This window comes from Symphodus melops (assembly GCF_947650265.1).
Source record: "Symphodus melops genome assembly, chromosome: 12".
In the NCBI taxonomy this organism is placed as follows: domain Eukaryota; kingdom Metazoa; phylum Chordata; class Actinopteri; order Labriformes; family Labridae; genus Symphodus; species Symphodus melops.
Genome location: NC_136702.1, coordinates 25,058,277 through 25,082,132, shown reverse-complemented (window position 1 = coordinate 25,082,132; position 23,856 = coordinate 25,058,277). Strand labels below are relative to the sequence as shown.

The following is a 23,856-nucleotide window of genomic DNA, read 5'->3' as shown; positions in this document are numbered from 1 at the left end:
ATCACATACACACTTAGTGCAAACATAAAAACAGATGCTTATTGTTTACCCCTAAAAGAGTGAAGCTGGAATAATTAGGACGCTGCGTGCAGGCAGGCGGGAGTGCACACTGTACTCATTAAAATAGAAACAGATAAAACACTTGCACACTCAGCTTTATTCAAATGACCCCCCGAAGGCAGAAAACAGCATAAAAGAAGCTTTTGATCTTTGCCTTTCCCCTTCTTCTGCCTTTTTCTTTTATACAAGAAGAAAACAGAACGACACAGTCCCGTTCTCATTTGTGTATTTTAATAATATAACAGCATCATTTCATGCAGATCTGACAGGTAAAAGGGGGACATCATGTGTAAGGAGGGACATCTTCTTCTGGGAGCTCTGGAAAGGTTTCCCTCTACTGCCTGCCGGCCGACGGCTGAGGGAGACGAAACTTGGCCATCTCTACATCCAGGTCTGCAAATGTGTACGGGGTGTAGTTGTGGTGCTGGTTGTTTTTATAAGTGCTGTTGTCAAACGGCTCCTCGGGCTCTGGAGGCGCTGCTGCTGCTGCGGCCTCTGCAGAAGGCGAGGGGGGAACAGAAGACAGCGTTAGAGAAGGCTGATAAAGAAGGTGAGAACACACATCTCCCTCGGTTTAAGGTAACACAGAGATACAACACTGGCTCTCCATTCGTTTCCTCCTCACTGAATTTAAAGCATCAAACACTTTAAAGTTCCTTCTCTAGGTATTTCTCATAAATGAGATCTCTTTGAAAAAAAAAGATCTTTAAAAATCGACAGCACATTTACATTTTCACACGTGCCGACAAAGGTGGTTTACGGCGGGACATTTCCTACGACTGCAGACTGCATGACCCCCAGCAGAGTGAGGAGACGGGCGGGTGTGAAAAGCCTCACCGGGCATGTTTGTTAGGGGACATCATGTGAAGGAACACATGCTTGAAGACAGAACCTCCAATAGAGAATCAAGCTGACTGAAGCACAGTCGGGTGAAATGCAGTCGGGTTTTTAAAAAAGGGCAACAAGTCAGTAAAAACAGGACTTTGATGCTTCTGATTGGTCGGAGGTGCAGACTGATCTGAACCCTGTCCTGGGACCCTGTTACCCTGTTACCATGCTGTGACAGTCAGACAACATGTGAGGACAATCACAGAGAGACACATTCACATTTTGTCATTAATAAATAACCGTGCGTTTCCCAAAGGTGTTCGGGGGAGGAGATTTAAGAAGTTAAAAAAAAAAAGGAAAAGAAATGAACAAGTGATGAAATTAAACAACAGGACTATGAAGGAGGTCGATCCACGAAGCAGAGTTACACAGCTGGTCTGAGCAGAGTGGAGTTTGATCCTCTGTCCTTTTTAAACCGGGGTCCTATAGATCACATGCTGCAGAGTCTGAATACTTCTCAATGTGCCCTAAAAGCTGTGTGACAACATCACAGAGAGACACCTTTTTGTTTAAGGGGCAGGCTTCTTTAAAACCCCCAGGCTTCACTGATATAAAGACAAGCAGTCCTCTGGATGCTGCTGCTCTGCCTCCATCGTCTGACAGTAACAGAACAGAAGCGTCCTGTCTGCAGCAGTAGAGCTGAAGGCTGTGTGCTCGCTCTCACAGCCAGAGGGGCCGGCTCTCTATCCTCTGTCCTGGTGATAACAAGCTGTGAGCTGCACACTTCACCAGCTGAGGGACGAAGTTTCATGTGCTAATGCAAAGCTGTGCAAACTTTATGTAACACGATGAAGCTGCATGCATGATGTAGGTGATGCAGGGAATCCTCCTTTAGAGCAGCTCCAGGTTCATGCAGACTGGAGTCTTTATGCTTTCATTCAATACGTTTATTATGGGATGGCTGCAGAGCTAAATGCACTTCTTGACTAAACTGTTGAAATCAGATGAGTTGAGATTAAAGTGACTTGAAGTGATGTTCTTTGTGTTTGCACGGAGACACTCTTCAGCTCTCAGTCACGTGTTAAAGAGGACCCTGCTGACGGTTTGTTGATGAAATAAGTGGATCAGGATCTGCACACAGTAACTGAGTGATTCTGCTTCATGAAACACCTCCACTGTCTCCAACCAGCTGCTGCTGGTCCAGCTGCTGCTGGTCCAGCTGCTGTCCACGACTCGTCTTCACTGAAACAACAAGTATGACCATGTGCACTCTAACATTACTGTTAGCAATAGCATTACCTGGCACAAAGAAACCATTACCTGTACCATTAACCTGACCAAACCTGTGACCAGCAAACAGAGACATTTAATCAAGAACAATGAGCAGAAGTGAGCGACAGATCGACAAGTTAAAGAGTCAAATATGACGGAAGGTGGATTTACAAAGTGCAGGAAGGCTGACAGAGGGGACGATGACGTTAGAGGCAGAAACATGAGCAGGATTAGTGTCCAAGGGTTCGACCAGCATGTGGACGAGTCAGAGACATCAAAGGAGGAACTTCAGTTTGTAAGCCAAGGCGAAGCAAAGCCAAACAGACAACAGGAAGGAAAATCAGCATCCCCAAAACAAGCCCTGCAAACATGATATAAACCCACATGCACTACATTCCCCTCATGCAGAGCTGACACTGACAGGCAAGGCAATGACAGGTTAGCTGTGACAGTGATGGCGCAGAAAGCATGTGCTACTTCATGAGATGAGTGAGGACTGCTTAACATCTTAACTTTACATTTAATCAGTTAGGGCTGATAAAAAGAGGAGGAGGAGGGTCGACTGCACGGGCTAAAACCCTCCACAAAAGAAGGAAGAGAGAGGAACAGGGTGGTGTAGTGTGTACCCTCAGGTGCTTCAAGCGGGGCCTCCGCCTGCAGCTCCTCTCCTGCAGCTTCAGCTACGACGGGAGCAGTGTCCACCAACTCTTCTGCGCTCTCCACAGGAGCAGAGACTTCGGCCGCAGCCTCCGCAGCCACTTCAGCTTCTACAGGAGCAGGATCCACCAAATCCTCCTCCACAGGGGCAGAGACTTCAGCTGCAGCCTCCGCAGCCACTTCAGCTTCTACAGGAGCAGGATCCACCAAATCCTCCTCCACAGGGGCAGAGACCTCAGCTGCAGCCTCAGCAGCTGTTTCAGCGGGGACAGCTTCAACTTCTACAGCGACTTCAGGAGAGGCCGACTCTTCAGCGGCTGCAGCTCCTGTGGGCTCTGGGACTTCAGCTGCAGCTCCTGTGGGCTCTGGGACTTCAGCTGCAGCTCCTGTGGGCTCTGGGACTTCAGCTGCAGCTCCTGTGGGCTCTGGGACTTCAGCTGCAGCTCCTGTGGGCTCTGGGACTTCAGCTGCAGCTCCTGTGGGCTCTGGGACTTCAGCTGCAGCTCCTGTGGGCTCTGGGACTTCAGCTGCAGCTCCTGTGGGCTCTGGGACTTCAGCTGCAGCTTCCTGTGGGAGTGCAGCCTCAGAGACAACTTCAACTTCAGGGGTAGCGTGAACTGCAACATCTTCTATTTCTGGTTCCACTTCAGATTCAGCTGTAGCAACTGTGCTGCTCACACCGCCCTCTAGTGCGCCTTCGGTGGCGGTGCAGATCTCAGGTGCAGAGTCTACTAACTCCTCTGAGCCGGCACTGGGAGCTGCTGCAGCTGGAGCGCCCTCTTGTACGGCCTCAGCAGCGGATGCCAGAACTACTTCAGCTTCAGGCTCCTCCTTCACCGCTGTGACCTCCTGGACTTCTTCTTTCACAGCAGATACTGACACTTTAGGGGGCGCCGTCTTTGCTCCGGACTTCTCGTCCTCAGAGTCCGAATCCGAGTCTGAATCCGAGTCACTGGATGAGGAGGAGGAGGATGAATCTGCTGCAGCATCATCAGGCTCAGAAGAGGCTGCTGGGGCTTCATCCTGAGTGGTGGAGGCAGCAGCAGCTGGAGTGTCTTCAGGTGCTGAGGTGAGAGCGCCTGCATGGACCAGGGGCTCAGAGACTGTGGGAGCTGGTTCAGGAGCCTCTGCTGCAGCCACTGGCTCAGCTTCAGCAGGGCTGGACGCTGGCTCGGCTTGTGCTGTGAAAGCTGCTGGTTCTGAAAGTCTAACGGGGAAGGCCACTGCGGTCTTGTAGGCGAGCAATGTTGCTCTCTCATCTGGAAGCTCTGCTGCTAAAGAAGACGGTAAATGATACAGAAAGGGTTAAACAATCAAGCAAGGAAGCAACAACGTCTGAGGGAAACGTGTCTCTCATCCATGTCTGCTTTTCTGGAACCTTCCAGGTTAGACTTTTCCAAACACTGCTAAATAAAGGAGAAACAGATTTATACTATTCATTCGTCAAATTAACCATTAAACTTTTTTATAGTCGTGTTATTGAAGATAAAAAACAATCAGCGACACTTCAACCTGGTTTTAAAGGAGATGGAGGAATGCTGGGAGAGAAAACAAACATTTAGATCTTTGAGTTCACTGAAAGGGAAGAGTGTCATCATGTTAACGTCAAAACACTTTATGATCACAAACCAACAGGATCGAACGTCATGGACACAAAGATCATTTTACATCTAATGTTTAAGTGTAAGCCTCAGACTTGAGAAAGGAAGCAGAACAGTCCTTACTCTTGCTCGCTGCCTTGGTCTTCTTCGCTGCTGCTTTGGGCGGCTCTTCAGCCTGAGTGCAGAGCGCCGCAGCACTGCGACTCCTCAGGACGCCGCGACTCTCCAACCGGAGACACTGCAGGAGAGACACGACTGACTGTGAGAATCTAACGTGCAACAACTTCAGCCAGCAACGTCTAAACTCTAATCATCACACAGAGCTGTCTGGCTCCGCCCCCTCCTCTCACACAGGTCAGCATGTGGTGGACACTGTAGCTTCAGTGTTTAGCCAACTAAGCATGTGGTGGACACTGTAGCTTCAGTGTTTAGCCAGCTAAGCATGTGGTGGACACTGTAGCTTCAGTGTTTAGCCAGCTCTGCATGTGGTGGACACTGTAGCTTCAGTGTTTAGCCAGCTAAGCATGTGGTGGACACTGTAGCTTCAGTGTTTAGCCAGCTAAGCATGTGGTGGACACTGTAGCTTCAGTGTTTAGCCAGCTAAGCATGTGGTGGACACTGTAGCTTCAGTGTTTAGCCAGCTCTGCATGTAGAGACACTGTAGCTTCAGTGTTTAGCCAGCTCTGCATGTAGAGACACTGTAGCTTCAGTGTTTAGCCAGCTCTGCATGTGGTGGACACTGTAGCTTCAGTGTTTATCCAGCTCTGCATGTGGTGGACTCTGTAGCTTCAGTGTTTAGCCAGCTCTGCATGGGTCTGTAAAGCTTTCTGCGTTCTAACCTCTCTCCATGTTTCAAAAGCATCTCCAACATTGATCCTAGTTTGAGCAGCTTTCTGCTGCTGGAGCTTATTAGAAACATGCAGAGGCTTTCAGTAGATATCTTACAGATTGCTCTTTTATAAATAGAATTGCATCCATTTTTTTTGGCATGTTAAGGTGAGTCCAACATAAAAGACCTGACTGACTGACAGTTCGTCAGTTTCAGCCTGTCTGGTTGGTCAACTTGTCTGGTTGACTCTAAGTTAGGCTGAGACAGCATTTCCAGCACGGAGACCGCCACCGATGGGACTCCAGCGCCCCCTGCAGGAACACACGAGTGACGTCACTCAGGCTTCGTCCAGTTATATTTAGTGGTCCTTTCCGAACAGCTATAATATACTGAAAGTACAAGTACATCTGTGCTAACATAGATAGGTTCCGATGTTTGTATTCAGAGGCTCGCAGGTGTTTCAGGTGTGTCCTTTTCCGTGGTGCGTTCAGGGTCAGGATCGTTGATCTGTGTTGCCTCCACTGTCGTCGAAATTCAGCATTTTGATCTTTATGAAGGTTTAAAATAAAATAATAAAACACAATTTAAACACTTCTGTGATGCAGTAAAAGTGGTTTTACCTTGAGGGAACCAAGTCGCCCTAACCGTAACAAGGAGGTCGCCATTTCGTGCTCCCGGTGTTGTGCTCCGGCCGGAAACCTGAGTGAGACACAAAGGTTCCACAACATTAAAGACGTGACGGTCGGTTCATTAATGTTTTTAATTTTTAATTGTGTGAACAAATGTGTGGAGTCTAAATAATATGAACACAGAAGAATGTAAAATATGCCTGCATATTAATCTATTTTGTTTTCTACGGAGCAACAGAAGTCCCAAAAAGTACAATAAAATATCTTGTGTGAATGAGATAATGATCTTACATGAATTAAATAAGTAAAGTCACTTAAAGGCTTGAAGTCTTTTTACTAACTCAGCTTTTATAATAATAATAATTACTTGAGGAAATTCTCTGATTGTTGGATTCTAAATTGTATTTATTTACATTTATTACACAATAAAATCACTTTTATATGAATGGATAATAATACAGACATGAATAATGTTTAGATAGATTGATAGATACTTTATTGATCCCGAGGGAAATTCAAGTTTTAATTTTTTTTTCCTATTTTTTTTAATTATTATTTTTATTTAGTTTTTGTTTAGTTTTTGTTTAGTCTTTTGTTTAGTTAGTTATTACAAAAAAAAACAGAACAATATTATTGTTGATCAGTTGTTGTAATTGTGTGACATTATACTATTATTTAAATGGTGTTGTTTATGTTTTCTGCCTCTGTCTGTGTCTTATATGGTCTCATATTTAAATATAGATAAATAAAATAAGAAATCAGAGTTTATATACATACTTGATAAGTTACTGTACTTCCTCATAGTGAGTTTTATAAACAGCTCAGGTGATCTGTATCATCGGCGGAGGTATGGCTCAGTGGCTACATAAACGACGTTAGTCTGCTTATGTAATCCATCAGGTCCGCACTTTGCGGTTCCTCGGGATCGAACCACTGGTGCTATCCTCTGCTTTTCCCCCCATCCACACTGAGTGTAGAGGAGCCTCTCACTCATCATTATATCTGATGATTTAAGTCTCTCCAACATTTTAAACATAAACTTTATTGCTATATTTATATTTAACGTGTGTCTGGGTGAAAGTTTGTGCCGCTGGTTATAAAGGCTTCATGTTGAAGTGAAGCCGGAACATCTCGATCGCCCCCTTCTGGCAGGCTGGATGTGGTGCATGTATATAAATGTCATAACGGCCAATAAACTTTATGTATTCACGGTGGAGGTTGTAGCTCAGTGGTTTAAGCTGGTGGCTCTATCTCTCAGGTCCGCGGGTCCCGGGGGTCGGATCACGGGTGCTGTCCTCTGCTTTTAGTGTCAGTCAGTGATTAATGATTCCAACTTAATGACAGAATGTGCTCCACAGTCTGAGACAGGTCTGTAGTCCTGCTTTAGTTCTCAGAGATATTCAGCTTTTTACTGAGGCAGTATTAGGAAAAGTAAACTTTATTTTTATAAAGTGTTCCTGCAGAAGGCTCAGGCTCTCCCTCCCCCAATTCAGACTTCTTACCTGTAACTCTTGATTGACCCTTGACCTCTCCGTGCCCTGGTTTTAACTCTCTGAGGGGTCTGAGGATAGGATGTAAAACATGGAGTATATCCCGCCCCCTGCTGGCTGGCTGTAGTACAGCTCGTAAAGTCCACTCATGACCATGAGGAGGAAGTAAGAGTTTATATACAGACTTGATAAGTTGATAAGTTACTGAGTATGAGTGACGTACTTCCTTATAGTGAGTTTTATAAACAGCTCAGGTGACATCTGTCATTGGTGGAGGTTTAGCTCAGTGGCTACATCAAAAACCCTTTGCCAGTTTCTCTAACCCAGGAGGTCCGCGGGCCTCGGGATCGATCCACGGGTGCTGTCCTCTGCTTTTAGTGTCAGTCAGTGATTAATGATTCCAACTTAATGACAGAATGTGCTCCACAGTCTGAGACAGGTCTGTAGTCCTGCTTTAGTTCTCAGAGATATTCAGCTTTTTACTGAGGCAGTATTAGGAAAAGTAAACTTTATTTTTATAAAGTGTTCCTGCAGAAGGCTCAGGCTCTCCCTCCCCCAATTCAGACTTTTTACAGGTAACTCTTGATTGACCCTTGACCTCTCCGTGCCCTGGTTTTAACTCTCTGAGGGGTCTGAGGATAGGATGTAAAAAATGGAGTATATCCCGCCCCCTGCTGGCTGGCTGTAGTACAGTACAGACCTCTGCAGGTCAAAGGTCGACGAGTATACGCTCGTCTTCAGGCACCACTCATGTTTACTTCTTGAAATGATTACACATGGTTTGCATGCTTTAAGAAAGGTACCAGGATGTTGAGTTCTTGCTCAGCCGTCTCTCCAACATTGTCAGGATAAACTGTATTAATGGCTTCAATGTGGTTGTTAAAAAAACCCAGGAAATAACATGAATCTCAAACCAGTTTAAAAAAGAGCAATGAGGAGGTTTAGTGAGTGATGTGGACCTGGGACGTGTTTCAGCTGACCTCTGACCCCTCCGAGCCCGCTATGAATCATATCTGATGTTTATCCCCAGAGCCTGACGTGTCCGATGAACTGAATGAAGGAGATCCTTTTAAATCCATTTAAGCACAATTCTTTATAAACTACAGAAGCTGTCATCACGAGAATAAATCAGTTTCATTTACAGCCGACGTAACCGCTGACGCACGTAGCAGACAGTGGTTTATCAGACCCCCCCCCCCTCCAGGTCACATGGGACACATCATCATTAACTACCTGTCCTCCCGGCGGAGGTGTAGCTCAGTGGTTTACTTCAAAGACACTTCCTCTACGGTCCGCGGGCCCGGGGTTCGACCACGGGCGCTGTCCTCTGCCTTTAGGGTCAGAGGGCGCTCTGCAGTCTAGATAGAAACAGCTTTTATTTATAGCAACATTTATAACATGTTGTTTTATAAACACATGAGACGAGGAACTGCAGGCTGATCTGGTGCTTATGGCATGGTGGACGGGGGGGGGGGGGGGGGGGGGAGATGTAGTTTGAAGAAGTGACACCAAAAGTTTTACATTGACACAACCCAAATAAACCAAAAACAAAAGGTGTGTTTGTGATGTGAGGTAGGAGTGTGGACCCTCACGGGTGCTGTCCTCTGCTTTTAGTGTCAGTCAGTGATTAATGATTCCAACTTAATGACAGAATGTGCTCCACAGTCTGAGACAGGTCTGTGGTCCTGCTTTAGTTCTCAGAGATATTCAGCTTTTTACTGAGGCAGTATTAGGAAAAGTAAACTTTATTTTTATAAAGTGTTCCTGCAGAAGGCTCAGGCTCTCCCTCCCCCAATTCAGACTTCTTACCTGTAACTCTTGATTGACCCTTGACCTCTCCGTGCCCTGGTTTTAACTCTCTGAGGGGTCTGAGGATAGGATGTAAAACATGGAGTATATCCCGCCCCCTGCTGGCTGGCTGTAGTACAGCTCGTAAAGTCCACTCATGACCATGAGGAGGAAGTAAGAGTTTATATACAGACTTATTTTGACTGTCTTAATGGAACTTTAAAAATAAACTGGATAAAAGCCTGGATCCAACATAGCAACTCCTTCTGGTTCTGTATTCCAAACCATTTATTTAGTAAAATTGGAGGGTTAAAATTTCTTCTTGTCACAGATTTTGACATCAACAAACTTCCTATTTCTTTATCAGAGTTCCATAAACAAATATTATTGTATTGGAAATTGTTATATGTCCATAACTTCTCACCCCACTCCACTGTACTCTGGAATAATAGATATGTACTATACAGAAAGAAATCTTTGTTTTTTGAAGATTGGTTTAGAAAAGGTATTTGGTCCCTGGTTGACTTGATGGATGACAATGGTCACTTATTAAACTATGATCAATTCTGCACAAAACATAACTTCAACCCAATGAAAGCTGATTTTGATAAGCTACAAAAAGCACTTCCTCAAGAATTTGTCTTCCAGACGAAAAATATAATGACACATCAGACTATTCAACCGCGATTGGCTCCACTTTCAATTCAAGGTATTCTGATATGGGATAAAAAGTGTAATAATTCCTTCATAAGAAAATCATTCACGGACAAATCATTCCCAGGAAAGCAAAACAAAAATAACATCTTGAATAAATTTGATGAAGATTCTGTTGGCAAACTAAGATCCTTGAAACTCAAACTACCTTTACCCCCTAAAACTAAAGAAATACATTTCAAAATCATGAATGACATCTACCCATCCAAAGAATTACTCAGGTTACGCTTCAATATTGAAGATAACATCTGTTCATTCTGCAAAAGTGACATAGAAACCACGGACCATATCTTTTTCTCATGTGATGTGACTCATACATTCTGGGTTGAGATCCATAAATGGATCGCAAAGGGAATATCGTCACGTCTACCTTCCATCTCCAGAGATGATATTACATTTGGAATCTCAAACAATACAAATGAGGAACTTTGTCTTAATTTGATTCTGTGTCTGGCAAAATTCTTTATTCACAAGAATAGATTTTTAAAGTCATCCCCCAATTTTGTCTCTTTTCTGAATGATTTCAAACTTTATCTCAAGTCCTTAAAACTAATTAATGGAAAAAAAGCAAAAATGATATACGATGTTTTGAAAAACTTTCCCAAAGTATTAGACAACTAACATTACATACCCTTGTATATTTCATTTACTATTTATTTCTCCTTAATTTCCTTTTTCTTCTCAGTTCAGACCTCATTTATTATTTCTTAGGATTGTCATTTATTTTCTCTATTTTGAAATGAAGTGCTGGATGTTGACGTTGCAATTTTGATGTACTTGTTTTCTACGTTTGTACTAAAAGAAACGTTCAATAAAGTTTTTGAATGGGAAAAAAAAAGAAAAGTTTATATACATACTTGATAAGTTGATAAGTTACTGAGTATGAGTGATGTACTTCCTTGTAGTGAGTCTTATAAACAGCTCAGGTGCTCTACGTCATCGGTGGAGGTTTAGCTCAGTGGCTACATCAAACAACATTTGCCAGTTTCTCTAACCCAGGAGGTCCGCGGGCCTCGGGATCGATCCACGGGTGCTGTCCTCTGCTTTTCCCCCCATCCACACTGAGTGTAGAGGAGCCTCTAACTCATCATTATATCTGATGATTTAAGTCTCTCCAGCATTTTAAACATAAACTTTATTGCTATATTTATATTTAACATGTGTCTGGGTGAAAGTTTGTGCCGCTGGTTATAAAGGCTTCATGTTGAAGTGAAGCCGGAACATCTCGATCGCCCCCTTCTGGCAGGCTGGATGTGGTGCATGTGTATAAATGTCATAAGGGCCAATAAACTTTATATATCCCCGGTGGAGGTTGTAGCTCAGTGGTTTAAGCTGGCGACTCTATCTCTCAGGTCCGCGGGCCCCGGGGGTTGGATCACGGGTGCTGTCCTCTGCTTTTAGTGTCACTTCTTCAAGCTACATCTCCCCCCCCCCACCCCCCCTCCAGGTCACATGGGACACATCATCATTAACTACCTGTCCTCCCGCCGGAGGTGTAGCTCAGTGGTTTACTTCCAGAAACACTTCCTCTACGGTCCGCGGGCCCGGGGTTCGACCACGGGCGCTGTCCTCTGCCTTTAGGGTCAGAGGGCGCTCTGCACAGTCTAGATATGAACAGGTTTTATTTATAGCAACATTTATAACATGTTGTTTTATGAAGAAATTCAGACATTAAAGTCAGTTTTTTTCCTTCCTTATAGGGACATTGTTCATACTTGGAGCGTTTGAATTTCCTCATTCGTTGACTCTTGAGTTTCTCACATCGAGCTGGACCAAAAGGTCATAACACAACCTTACATTTAAAACAAAGTGTGTGTGTTTTATTGAAGGGCTCATGTTATAAACTAAACTCACACTGTTAAAGGAGTGAACATGTGACCTCGCTTTCATTTCTGTGACTGTTAAAGAAAGACAAGCGCACAACGAATAGGAAGCAGGATTTATTATTTTCCCCTTACATTCGGCTCAACACACAAAGCTTATTTCACAGCTCAGAGTTCCCTTATCTCACACAAATGTACATCTCTATCCCTTCAGAGTACACATTCAAATATCTAACTAGTGACAGACGCAGCTGGAGGCGGGGCTTGATGTAACTCTGACAGGAAGCAGACGGTTGACAGGCGTACAGGCGGGAAGGCGACAGTAGAAAAGCGTTTGTTAAAGTGCTGCTGTTCACTTCTGGGCGACCTCATCAAACTTAGGCTCTGAAATAAACCAGAGCGAAGAAGCGTGTTATGATCCGCTTTCTGCACGCCAAGAAGAAAAGACACATCCCATCTCGTCCTCCTCACACTCACCTGTGAATGTGAACTCTGGGAAAGCTGTGAGGTCTCCGCCCCCGTAGAGTCTCTGAAGCTTTGCAACCTCCTCAGCCAGAGCCTTTTCATACTCCCCACCTGCATCGACCAGCCCACCTGTGGTCCTGCAGGACCGACACACAGGTCCACTGTTAGCAGCACGCAGACATTTTCAAAGACCCCCATCTCATGTTTAGAATTTACACTGCAGTACCCATCTTAACCACTAGGGGTCAGAGTTACATCCTGCTCCTTTTTAAAATGAAGGGACAACTCCGACTCAGCTCTCTGGACTTCAGGAGGTTTTGGGACTTACTGGCTTTTTGCGGCGTATTCATGTATGGAGTCCAAGAAGAGCTTCTGGATTGGATCCATTTGAGCTGCGAGTCACACGGAGAATAAGACCGAATTTTAGTTCACAAACAAACAAAGTAAACAACAAGTTTGGACTTCATCTGTTCAAATACAAGCAGTCCAGTGTGAAGAGGAACCCACATGCACATCAGACTGTGGCTCAAGAAGGAGTCACCAGCTACAGGCCAAAGACAGAAAGGGTCAGTCGAAGGGTTAAAAGGTCATGCTATATACTACACACCGACAGAACTGCTGCTGTACAGTACAGACCGCCAACCGCCGACTTTGAACGCAGCGCAACCACGGTACAGAATCACCCGTCACATTTACAATGACGCACAAAAAAAAAAAAAAAAAAAAAAAAAGGAGGAAAGTTTACATTTACATATGAACCCCTGTGTGTCGGGAGCGATCACACATCTACCACGCCGCTCAGGAAGACGTGTGAGGAGAGAGAGGGAGGTAAAGAACTACAGGACAGGTGAGGCCTGAAACCTTTAAACAGTCTCCTCTATCAGTGATGACAGCAGCGTTAACAGTAGCTTTACAAAGCACAAAATAAAACGAGAACAAGCAATACAAGAAATCAACAGGATTGTTGGAAACACTTTGAAGAAAACAAAAAGGTGGAAAGAAGAAATAGCTCGGACAAATGCAGGATGAAGCAAGCTGAGATTAGTGTGTGAGGAAGGAACAGCATGAGAGGAGACGTGTGCAAAAAGAAACCTGCATGACAGAAGTGTGATGGGTTAGTCGATGCATCAAACACATGAGACGAGGAACTGCAGGCTGATCTGGTGCTTATGGCATGGTGGATGGGGGGGTGGATGGGGGGGGGAGATGTAGTTTGAAGAAGTGACACCAAAAGTTTTACATTGACACAACCCAAAAAAAATAAAAATAAAAATAAAGTGTGTTTGTGATGTCCGGTATCTTTACAGTTTATCGTTAACCCTCATCACAAACGGCTACTGCTTAATTGAATAAGTGGGGATGAGAATGACTGCTGGTAGACTGCAGGGTCCACAGAGGAAAAGAGAAGGATTGTGGGGGAGGGGGAGGTAGTAGTGTGTACCCTCAGACGGTTCTTCAGCAGCTGGGGCTTCAGGAGCTGCTTCTTCAGCGGCTGGTGCTGCTTCAACTGCTGCTGCAGTTTCAGGTTCGGGGGAAGCGGCCTCAGCAGCAGCTTCAGCTATGGCTGCTGCAGCTTCAGCCACTACTTCAACCACTGGTGCGGCTTCAGGCACAACTTGAGCAACCAGTGGTGCAGCCTCCACGACGGCTTCAGCAACAGCTTCGACAATAGGTGCAGCTTCTGCAACAACCTCAGCGACTGCTTCTTCTACGGCTTCAACCACAGGTGCAGCTTCAACCACAGGTGCAGCTTCAACCACAGGTGCAGCTTCAACCACAGGTGCAGCTTCAACCACAGGTGCAGCTTCGGCAACCGCTTCCACCACAGGTGCAGCTTCGGCAACCGCTTCCACCACAGGTGCAGCTTCGGCAACCGCTTCCACCACAGGTGCAGCTTCAGCGACCGCTTCAACCACAGGTGCAGCTTCGGCAACCGCTTCAACCACAGGTGCAGCTTCAACCACAGGTGCAGCTTCAACCACAGGTGCAGCTTCGGCAACCGCTTCAACCACAGGTGCAGCTTCGGCGACCGCTTCCACCACAGGTGCAGCTTCGGCAACCGCTTCCACCACAGGTGCAGCTTCGGCAACCGCTTCAACCACAGGTGCAGCTTCAGCGACGGCTTCAACCACAGGTGCAGCTTCGGCAACCGCTTCCACCACAGGTGCAGCAGCTTCGGCGACCGCTTCCACAACAGGTGCAGCTTCAGTGACGGCTTCAGCCACAGGTGCAGCAGCTTCAGCCACAGGTGCAGCAGCTTCGGCAACCGCTTCAACCACAGGTGCAGCTTCAGCGACCGCTTCAACCACAGGTGCAGCTTCAGCGACCGCTTCAACCACAGGTGCAGCTTCAGCGACGGCCTCTGCTACAGGTGCAGCTTCGGCAACCGCCTCAACCACAGGTGCAGCTTCGGCGACGGCTTCAACCACAGGTGCAGCTTCAGCGACGGCCTCTGCTACAGCCTCAGGTGCAGCAGCAGCAGCAGACTCCATGATGGGTTTTGCTGCAGCTTGTGCTGCTGCAGCGGTTACTGCCTGAGAAACATCCTTGGGAGGATCGAATGTCTTGTGCTGGACAAGTTTCTCTATATCGAAGTACGTTTTAGCCTGGTCTTTGTCTAGGACGAAGGAAGAGTGCAAGCAGACGAGAGCAATTATTTCCCTCCAAACACATTTTAATGACGTTATTAGAAACTGTCCCAACATTTTTAATAAATGCATGTACTGCTTTAAAGGAGAATAAAAACAGGTCTATGAGTTAAACTATAAGACGGGTCAAAGAGGAACAAGAGATCTTTGTATCTTAGATTCATCAAGGAGCTAAAGATGCTGCTGAGAGGTTTAATAATCATCGACATCTGAGGAAGAAAAGTCAAAATTACGTCGAGGATCACGAGGTCGTTCTCATCCAACACATGACCTTAATGAATAACCACATTAACTGAGCAACACACAAACATCAACATCTCCTCAAATCAAACATGTCAGCAGCAGCAAGAGTCAAGAGGCTTTGTATTTACAGAGCAGCTGTTTCTGCCCTGACCTTTGACCCTTTGTCACATTTAACGCATAGGGGTGGCATGGCTATAAAAACATTCAGGTGTGCATTTCATCTTTAACTCTGTTTTTATTTCTGTCAGCTGTTTAAAAACACTTGTGTTCGCTGCACGAAGCCAAAAAAAAGCTTGACATTTTCTCCGTTTGTGACATCACAAGTGGGACTCTGGTCAATAAGCCCCTCCCCTCTCCTGGTATCTCCTCCCATGGACTCCACCTCCAGCCTAGAGTAAAACTTTTACACAGGTCGGCCATTTTTATTCTCTACAGTGGAGTGATGTCTACGGGGAAAACTCAGGGGGCGGGGCTTATTACATTTAAAGAGACACACACTGAAACAGAGCGTTCAGAGAGAGCTGGTTTCTACAGGGTCTCAAACCTCCTCTGCTGCTTCATTCATGTTATATTTGGACCAAAGCTCAGAAACACTGATGATTCATTTAGACCACAGGGGGGCGCTGTTTGTCCCCTTTAAGTTTTACTGAAAAAACAAAACCTACCTGAACTCTTCTTGGAGGACTTCTTAGAACCACCAGATTTAGAGCTAAAGGCCGCAGCTGCAGGTGCTCTACGCAGAGCGCTCCAGCTCTCAGCCTGCAAACACTGAACACACACACACACACACACACACACACACACACACACACACACACACACACACACACACACAATATATTATCTCATACAGCTGTCAATGAACCAGTAAACTATGATTAAAGTCAAGAGAAAATATCCTCTGCAAAACTTTTTGGATGCAACTTTTTCAGATTAAAATAATTTAATATTCTGAAACATTGGGGGTGTGTCCAGAGGGTATAACAATTTTATTGGCCATCCCAAAATCCCCAAAATTGGCAATTTGTCCTAATCTGAAGTTTCCCACCTTAAACTGAAATCCACTATTTCACCTGTCTGCAGATGTTTGGCTGAAGTCAAATGACTTTAAATGGTGACTTTGGAGCGACAGACTGTTTAGAGTCCGTGAAGATGAATATACATCAGCTGTGTGCACACAAACGTCAGGATCACCCTGCTCATGTTAGGGAGGGTTACAAACACTTAACCCCTGTGTACCAGTCTGAGTCACTCCTCCTTTTAGCATTTGTGTGCATGGCCGTTTTCCAGTCCAACCAGTGAGTGCATACTGGTGGGGCCCCTCTAACCTTGCACACGCATGCTCACACAGCCTATGGCTTCATGTTAAAGATTTACCACACCTCCCTGTCTGCACATTCACAAAGTCAAGGAGCTTCAGCTGCCAGGCCTGTGGGTCAGCTCACAGCCTGCTGACATGATTCAAAGAGTCTGGACTCACAGGAAGTTCACCAAAAACAGGATTTACAGATTTAAAGAGCCGAGCATGGAGCTGCAGGGTAACATGAACACCATGAGGCTGCTCTGACATGTGTGCAGAGAAAACAACAGAACACACTGAGCGAGTGTTTCATACAACAGCATGAGAAGAAAACAGCAGAAGAAGAGTCGTTTGAACACTTTACCTTGACACAACCCAGTCGTCCTATCCTCAGCAGGGAAGCCGCCATCTTTCTGCGCTGTCTGTCAGAGCATCAGTGAATACCATTACATAACAATAAACAACAACAAATACAACAAACAAACACGACGGGACAACTTGAATATTCAACAGCGGCTCATTCAGCGAACACAATGAGCGACATATAAATCTGCAGAGTGAGATGGACTCCTTGTTATGAAGTCTCCATGAATCTCTCTCTCTCTCTCACACACACACACACACACACACACACACACACACACACACACACACACACACGTATATGTTACCTGTGGATTAAAGAAAGGCTTCTGGAAGCTCCTCTGCTCAGCTCTCTCGCAGCAGCATGCACATAACACACACTCTTCACCTTTTATGTAACCCCCCCGTGGAAGCGACAGAACACGCCCCCTCCCTCACTATCGTGTGTGTGTGTGCTCCTCACTCTCTTTATTCTGTGTTTTCATCTCCAAGTCGAATAATATTCGGTTGATATTCGGTCATTTTGTCCATGTAGAACAGCGACAGTGTCATTTAAACTCCTGGGGAAGCATTTGAATGAATGCTCATTCACTCGTAAAGCTGGATTTGGAGCTGAATGTAGTCGATTAAAGTCGATTAATCGACGTCAGATCTGACGTACTTGAACACTTCCGCTGCACACCATTGATCAGAGAGGTTATTATGTGTTTGTTTCGTATAAAAGCTCATGTCTTCAACACTTCACACTCTTTGTGTACATTCTGTACTTTCTCGAGGGGGGCGTGCCATTTGTGACGTCAATCACGCGCGACATAATAGCCTTCCTTCCTGTCCGCGTGGGCTCCCCTCTTCCTGTCGTCGCATGCTACATAAACACAGCAGACATGAGCACTGTGGGTTTCTGTGGAGGGAGATTCATCTTCACCTGCGACACCAAACTGGTGTCGGTCGACACCGAGCAGGACAGGTGAGCGTCACGTGACACGTCTCCTCCTCCTACGGTGGGTCCACGTGCTGTCTGTTTTGGTTTGGTGAGCTAGCAGCTAATGCTAAGCTCTGCTGTCAGTCACTCACATTAGAATGGAGTGAATGTTTGTTGACACGTGCACAGGTACCTGCAGGACTACGGATCCTCGGAGGTTCCCAAAAGTCAAAACATATGTTCCACATTTGAATCATAAAATACACACTGATAATTTCATATAAATAAATGGTCTGTAAATAAATGTGTTTGTACTGACAGATCGAGTCTTCCTAATCGGTTAATCGGTTATTAAACAGGTTTTTAAGGTTGTTGTTGTGATTTGTCTCGCAGAGAGCCGTTTGTGTTTGACTGCAGCCAATCAGAGAAAAGGCCGAAGAACACAAAGGAAGACACCAGCAGGTAAAAAATAAATAAATAATTGAATGCGTTTTATTTAAAGCCACCTTTCAAAACTCTCAGTAAGGGGGCGTGGCTTCAGAGGGGGAGGGGCCAGGTGCAGACGGAGCACTGAAGGAATGCTACTTTTAACATGTTTATTTCATCTTTCATCAGCGATGGTGGAGCGTCAGAGGAAACAGGAAGTGACAAAGTCCTGGCGTTCGCCGTGTCTCCGTCTGGAAAGCTGCTGGCGCTGACGGACGACAACAAGAGGCTGGTCCTGATTCGCTGTGAGCCGTCGTGGCAGTGCGTCAGCGTCAGGTACGGACTGAAGCTCTCCGTCACTGCTGCTCCGCGCTCTGTACACACACTGATGTCAGGTGTGTGTGTGTGTGTGTGTGTGTGTGTGTGTGTGTGTGTGTGTGTGTGTGTGTGTGTGTGTGTGTGTGTGTGTCACACAGGTGGGTGGCGAGGAGGTGCACCGCCCTGTTCTTCAGTCAGACGGAGGACGAGCTGCTGGCTGGAGACAAATCCGGAGACGTGTACTCGTTCTCGGTGACGGAGCCGCAGAGCGAGGGCGAGCTGAGGATGGGTCACCTGTCCATGCTGCTGGCTGTCGTAAGAACCAATCAGAAGCTCTTGTTCTGAGCTCACCTGTTGACACGCTGTGCAGCTTCTCTCACTGTGCGTTCTCTTTCAGACCGTTTCCCCGGACAACAAGTTCCTCATCACAGCCGACCGCGACGAGAAGATCCGAGTGAGCCACCTCAGGTCCCCGTACAACATCCAGTCCTTCTGCCTGGGACACGAGCAGTGAGTCAGATAAGCCTCCGTTCATCCATGAAGGCGTGTGGCGTGTGGCGTGCTCTGACTGAACCGTGCTCGCTCTTCCTCGCAGGTTTGTCAGCTGTCTGCTCGTCCCCGCAGGTCATCCTCGCTGGCTGCTCTCCGGATCAGGGGTGCGTCAAAAATCCAAATCTGAAACACAAACTTAGAATAAAAGGCAACGCAGCAGCGGCGTGTGTGTGTGTGTTTAGGAGCTGGTTGTCATGGAGACGGGAGGTTTCAAATGAAGGTTTTTCTGTGTTCGTCAGGACGGGACGCTGAAGCTGTGGGACTTCCAGTCCGGTCGTAAACTGCAGAGCTGCGAGCTCGGCGAGCTGGAAGACACGCCCCCGTGTGACGCTGACAAACAGAAGGTAAGGCGTGACGCACGGCTGACAGGAAGTGGGCGGAGACAGAAGAAGACGGAGAGAGAGAGAGAGAGTGAGCGAGTGTGTTCATCCCTGCAGAGAGGAACGTCCCGCTGCGTGGTTAGCAGCGTCATCCTCGTCTCGTGTTCTGCAGCTTTAACGGCGGCGGCGTGCTGTTGACACGCTGAATTCCTGCGAGTTGTTGCTTTAAAGGCTTTGTGTTTCTCTGCTGAGCTGTGTGTGTGTGTGTGTGTGTGTGTGTGTGTGTGTGTGTGTGTGTGTGTGTGTGTGTGTGTGTGTGTGTGTGTGTGTGTGTGTGTGTGTGTGTGTGTGTGTGTGTGTGTGTGTGTGTGTGTGTGTGTGTGTGTGTGTGTGTGTGTGTGTGTGAGATCCAGGTCGCTCTACATTCAGAAGCTTCTCTAAGACGCTCTCTGTTTTATTTCCCAGAAGCCCACTGTGTGCCGCATCAGCAGCTCACCTGACGCTCAGCACGTGGCCGTGCTGTGTGACAGGTGAGTGTCACTTCCTGTTTGTCCGTCACTCGCTGCAGCACCTGCTGGCGTGAGCTCATCGTCTGTCTTCTGTCCCCAGAGTGTCCACGCTTCACTTCTTCTCTCTGGAGGAGGACTCGGAGCAGAAGATGGTCCCTCACAGCCGGCTCCCTCTGCCTCACTGTCCCACAGACATGACCTTTGACCCCCAGGGCCGGCTCTGGGTGCTGATGGACTCCACGGAGACGCCGCTCCAGATCTACACGCGGACTGAGGACAGCTGGGAGGTACATCAGGCTACTCTCATGCTTTTATTTTGATAGGACAGCTGCTCATGTTTCCTGGATCATAGCTCCTCAGAGGATTGTCCTCCTTCCTCGTCCTCGCTGCTCCAATAAGGAGGGACTCATCCTCCAGGCCGTCGGCGCCCCCTGCTGGACGAATCCGAGATGACATTTAAACTGTAAAGTGTTACCTTCAGCTCGCTGTTTACATTCAGCGTGTGGGAGGACGAGGAGCGTGAAGAGGAAACCACTGTGAGCTGTCCACACGTCCCAACAAGGACGTGACTCACACACACGCACACACGCGCACGCACGCACGCACGCACGCACGCACGCACGCACGCACGCACGCACGCACGCACACACACACACACACACACTGTTTGATTGTGTGTCCTTCTGTTCGTCCCAGAGCGCCGCAGAGAGCCCCGAGCTGCAGCGAGCGACCGCAGCGCTGCGTCCTCACAGCGAGACACTTCAGGGTGAGTCATCACACTCGTCCACGTCCTCGCCGTCCTCACGTCCCACGGGACAGAAATAACCTGCAGGGTCACACGGGGTTCAAACCCGAGACTCCTCCTCACTGTTCGATTTCAGCCAGCGGACTGAGGGGGAGGAGCTTCTGTCACGGCCGCCAATCGCTCGACTCCACTCGGCGTTTAAAATCCTGACAGATACGCTCGATCCAAACAGAGGAGTGGCGAGGTCGCGTCCTCAAGGAGGCGGGTCTTAAAAGGTCGGTTTTGACCTCTCGTCTGTAAACGGCGTTTCAGCAAGATGTGTTTCTGCGTCGACAATCACGCCGTGTGACGTCATCGTGCGACGCTTTAGTTTCCATGACGACGCCTGATTGGACGACTTGGTAAAATGAAATGTTGGGCGTGTCGAAGCCGTGGTCGTTGACTTGGCGTGCAGTTTAGCTTCTCCTGTGGACGCAGATGTTTGCTATTTTTTTTACAACAGATTAAAAATGGCGGCCGACGTGTCAGACAGCGAACAGGCGTGTTGTTTGAAAAGGTCGGGTCCTCTTTGTAACGCTGTCACACATTCCTGCTCGTCCTCGTCTCTCCCGTCTGCTCGGAGGTCGGAACATGAAGCTCTTCTTCTTCTTCTGACGATAAAAACGTGCTGCTGTGTTTCCTCCCCTCAGCCTGCGTGACGTCCAGCAGCCGCTTCCAGCACCTGCACAAGGTGACCTTCGACAACGTGACGGCGTACCGGCAGAAGAAGCAGCAGAGGCTGGAGGAGCAGCAGCTGAAGAGGACGGCGGCGGCGGCGGCTCAGAACGCCAACGGGAACAACAGGAAGAAGAAGAAGACAGTGACGCCGTGAACGGACCAATGAGAAGAGTTTGAGATAAACGTGAAGGAGAGACGTGCAGGACGGGTTTTTGAGTTTTTATTTTTGGCTCCAACTTTGATTTTTTATTTTTTTTTAAATGTCCTCTGAAGCAGAGACGAGTCACGTCTGATAATTAAAGTCGTCCTTTTCTTTTTATTTTTGTAGGAAAGAACAAAGGTCACTATAAATCTGTACAATCTGTAAAAAACAACATCTCAAATAAAAAACCAAAAACAAGTCGTGTATCTAAAGATCGTTCACTGAACTTTCTGTGCTGTACAAATGTCGACTGTCGTCCGTCTGCTCCTCAGCACGCACACACACACGCACACACACACGCACACACACACGCACACACACACGCACACACACACACGCACACACAGCTCGCCATCAGAGGACAGGCCGACCCGGACCAGCGTGTCCGACGGGGTCACTTCAGGTCACACTCGTGCTCTGCACACACACGTCTGTGGATTGGTGGATTGAAGCTCCTCCTCCTCCTCTTCACTTCTTCTTCCCTCCGATGGTCAGGCTCTCGCTCTTCTTCTTCTGCACCTGCGGAGACAAACGTCTTCTTACGGCTCGCCGTTCAAACAAGTTCAACGAGCCGGCGTGGAAATCAGCTGACCTCGTTCATGGCGTCGTCGATCTGTTTGAGCTCCTCGTATCGGTCTCTGGACTCTCTGAGCGGCTGCACCATCGCCTCCTCGATCTGTGGGAACAGCTGGCACACACACACACACACACACACACACACATTAGTCCTGTCTCTGTATACACCTGGAGTGAACCCACATCCCCCCCGTCGTCTCCTCACCCCCCGAGTCGGTCACAACAAACGTTTGTGAGAGTGAAATGTGTTTGACTGTAGCGGTTAGCGGGGTTAGCAGGGTTTCAGATAAGGCTCATGGGTAATGTAGTTTGTGGAGTTCTAACAGCAGAGACTCACCTTCATCACGGTCTCAAACATGGGGATGAGGACGAACTTGATGAAGCCGATCTGAGCCGTGGGCTTGGTGACCTTTTCTCTGTCCATGAAGGGCGCCACGGGGAGTCCTTCCGCCTTCTCCCGGTCGCTCTGAGACGCACAGGCGAGACAAACGCTGAAGAAGGACCCGCTCACCCTGCAGCGTCTCCGAGCGCCACCACAGACCCCGGGACACTCACCTGCATGAAGTACTCCTCCAGCAGACAGTCCACCCACGGCTCAGCCACCTCCATGGGACGCACCTCGTTGGAGATGTCGCAGCATTTGATGAGCACCATCTTCAGCTGTGACAGGGAGGAGAGGAGCGTCTCTGTTTCACCACTCGCACAACAAAGTGTCAGCTTTCACAATCAGAACGTAGCGTGAAGGTCTTACACAGGTGACGTGCTCCTCGTCCGTGTAGTCAAAGCTGTCCACCTTCTGCTTGAAGGAGTCCAGGATCTCCCCGTGTCGAGCCATGTCTGTGGCCAGGATCAGAGTGATGGTCCCCTGTCAGAGACACAGACACAGTGAGAACACGTCGTCCAGCGTGAGCCGACCTGAGAGACGGAGGACGGGTGGGCGGAGTCTCACCTGTCGGATCTGTTTGAAGGCCTCGGGGTCAAAGCTGGAGAAGATGTTGCAGTCGGGCTGAGAGAAGATCTGAAAGGCGACGGCACAGTGATGATTCTCCAGGGGAGAGATGTCGTTGTAACGGACCGCCAGATCCGTCCTGGCATTTATCTGGTACCTGCAGGAGACCAGAGGACAACATGAGACACAAGCACAGAGGACAGGAGACCAGAGGACAAGATGAGACACAAGCACAGGAGCCAAGCACAGAGGACAGGAGACCAGAGGACAAGATGAGACACAAGCACAGGAGCCGTGCACAGAGGACAGGAGACCAGAGGACAAGATGAGACACAAGTACAGGAGCCATGCACAGAGGACAGGAGACCAGAGGACAAGATGAGACACAAGCACAGGAGCCACGCACAGAGGACAGGAGACCAGAGGACCAGATGAGACACAAGCACAGAGGACAGGAGACCAGAGGACAAGATGAGACACAAGCACAGGAGCCATGCACAGAGGACAGGAGACCAGAGGACAAGATGAGACACAAGCACAGAGGACAGGAGACCAGAGGACAAGATGAGACACAAGCACAGGAGCCATGCACAGAGGACAGGAGACCAGAGGACAAGATGAGACACAAGCACAGAGGACAGGAGACCAGAGGACAAGATGAGACACAAGCACAGAGGACAGGAGACCAGAGGACAAGATGAGACACAAGCACAGGAGCCATGCACAGAGGACAGGAGACCAGAGGACAAGATGAGACACAAGCACAGGAGCCGTGCACAGAGGACAGGAGACCAGAGGACAAGATGAGACACAAGTACAGGAGCCACGCACAGAGGACAGGAGACCAGAGGACAAGATGAGACACAAGCACAGGAGCCATGCAGAGAGGACAGGAGACCAGAGGACAAGA

The 23,856-nt window shown here is 47.7% G+C and overlaps 3 protein-coding genes across 3 annotated transcripts in view; 1 reads left to right on the top strand and 2 right to left on the bottom strand.

The window, feature by feature from the left end:
- Positions 1–274: 274 nt before the first annotated feature.
- On the bottom strand, positions 275–17,147 carry LOC306832974 (uncharacterized protein). The gene is made up of 13 exons (XM_079357996.1): positions 17,019–17,147; positions 16,712–16,769; positions 15,713–15,815; positions 13,598–14,773; positions 12,485–12,548; positions 12,169–12,293; positions 12,048–12,075; positions 10,864–10,929; positions 5,868–5,946; positions 4,542–4,656; positions 3,409–4,091; positions 2,787–3,360; positions 275–555 (listed from the first exon to the last, which is right to left on the bottom strand). The coding sequence occupies exons 2-13, from the start codon at positions 16,754–16,756 to the stop codon at positions 395–397; spliced, it is 3,219 nt and encodes a 1,072-aa protein (XP_079214122.1). The 5' UTR covers positions 16,757–16,769; positions 17,019–17,147; the 3' UTR covers positions 275–394.
- A 172-nt stretch (positions 17,148–17,319) lies between these two features.
- On the top strand, positions 17,320–21,619 carry wdr4 (WD repeat domain 4). The gene is made up of 11 exons (XM_079357076.1): positions 17,320–17,677; positions 18,026–18,094; positions 18,248–18,394; positions 18,535–18,691; positions 18,774–18,886; positions 18,972–19,032; positions 19,168–19,272; positions 19,714–19,778; positions 19,858–20,044; positions 20,454–20,523; positions 21,192–21,619. Exons 1-11 carry the CDS (start codon positions 17,595–17,597, stop codon positions 21,371–21,373), a joined length of 1,239 nt encoding a protein of 412 aa, XP_079213202.1. The 5' UTR covers positions 17,320–17,594; the 3' UTR covers positions 21,374–21,619.
- The window catches only part of pde9aa (phosphodiesterase 9aa), an 8,177-nt gene continuing 5,836 nt past the window's right edge, over positions 21,516–23,856 (bottom strand). Inside the window, exons 8-14 of the mRNA XM_079357078.1 lie at positions 22,947–23,103; positions 22,749–22,862; positions 22,553–22,657; positions 22,335–22,463; positions 22,014–22,109; positions 21,727–21,940; positions 21,516–21,685 (exon numbers count right to left, since the gene is read on the bottom strand). Of these exons, the coding sequence (XP_079213204.1) occupies positions 21,890–21,940; positions 22,014–22,109; positions 22,335–22,463; positions 22,553–22,657; positions 22,749–22,862; positions 22,947–23,103 (652 nt within the window). The 3' untranslated portion in view covers positions 21,516–21,685; positions 21,727–21,889. The remainder of the gene's footprint in view (positions 21,686–21,726; positions 21,941–22,013; positions 22,110–22,334; positions 22,464–22,552; positions 22,658–22,748; positions 22,863–22,946; positions 23,104–23,856) is intronic.

What these genes read in the sequence shown, in the direction of transcription:
- LOC306832974 (XM_079357996.1), bottom strand. Translation starts at nt 16,756, where the DNA reads ATGGCGGCTTCCCTGCTGAGGATAGGACGACTGGGTTGTGTCAAG. An exon ending in GACCAAGGCAGCGAGCAAGA is followed by an intron (nt 4,092 to 4,541) that starts GTAAGGACTGTT and finishes CGTCTTCTTTAG; the next exon opens with CAGCAGAGCTTCCAGATGAG. An exon ending in CCCGCTTGAAGCACCTGAGG is followed by an intron (nt 556 to 2,786) that starts GTACACACTACA and finishes CGCCTTCTGCAG; the next exon opens with AGGCCGCAGCAGCAGCAGCG.
- wdr4 (XM_079357076.1), top strand. Translation starts at nt 17,595, where the DNA reads ATGAGCACTGTGGGTTTCTGTGGAGGGAGATTCATCTTCACCTGCGAC. An exon ending in TGTCCATGCTGCTGGCTGTC is followed by an intron (nt 18,692 to 18,773) that starts GTAAGAACCAAT and finishes GTTCTCTTTCAG; the next exon opens with ACCGTTTCCCCGGACAACAA. An exon ending in GGACTGAGGACAGCTGGGAG is followed by an intron (nt 20,045 to 20,453) that starts GTACATCAGGCT and finishes TGTTCGTCCCAG; the next exon opens with AGCGCCGCAGAGAGCCCCGA.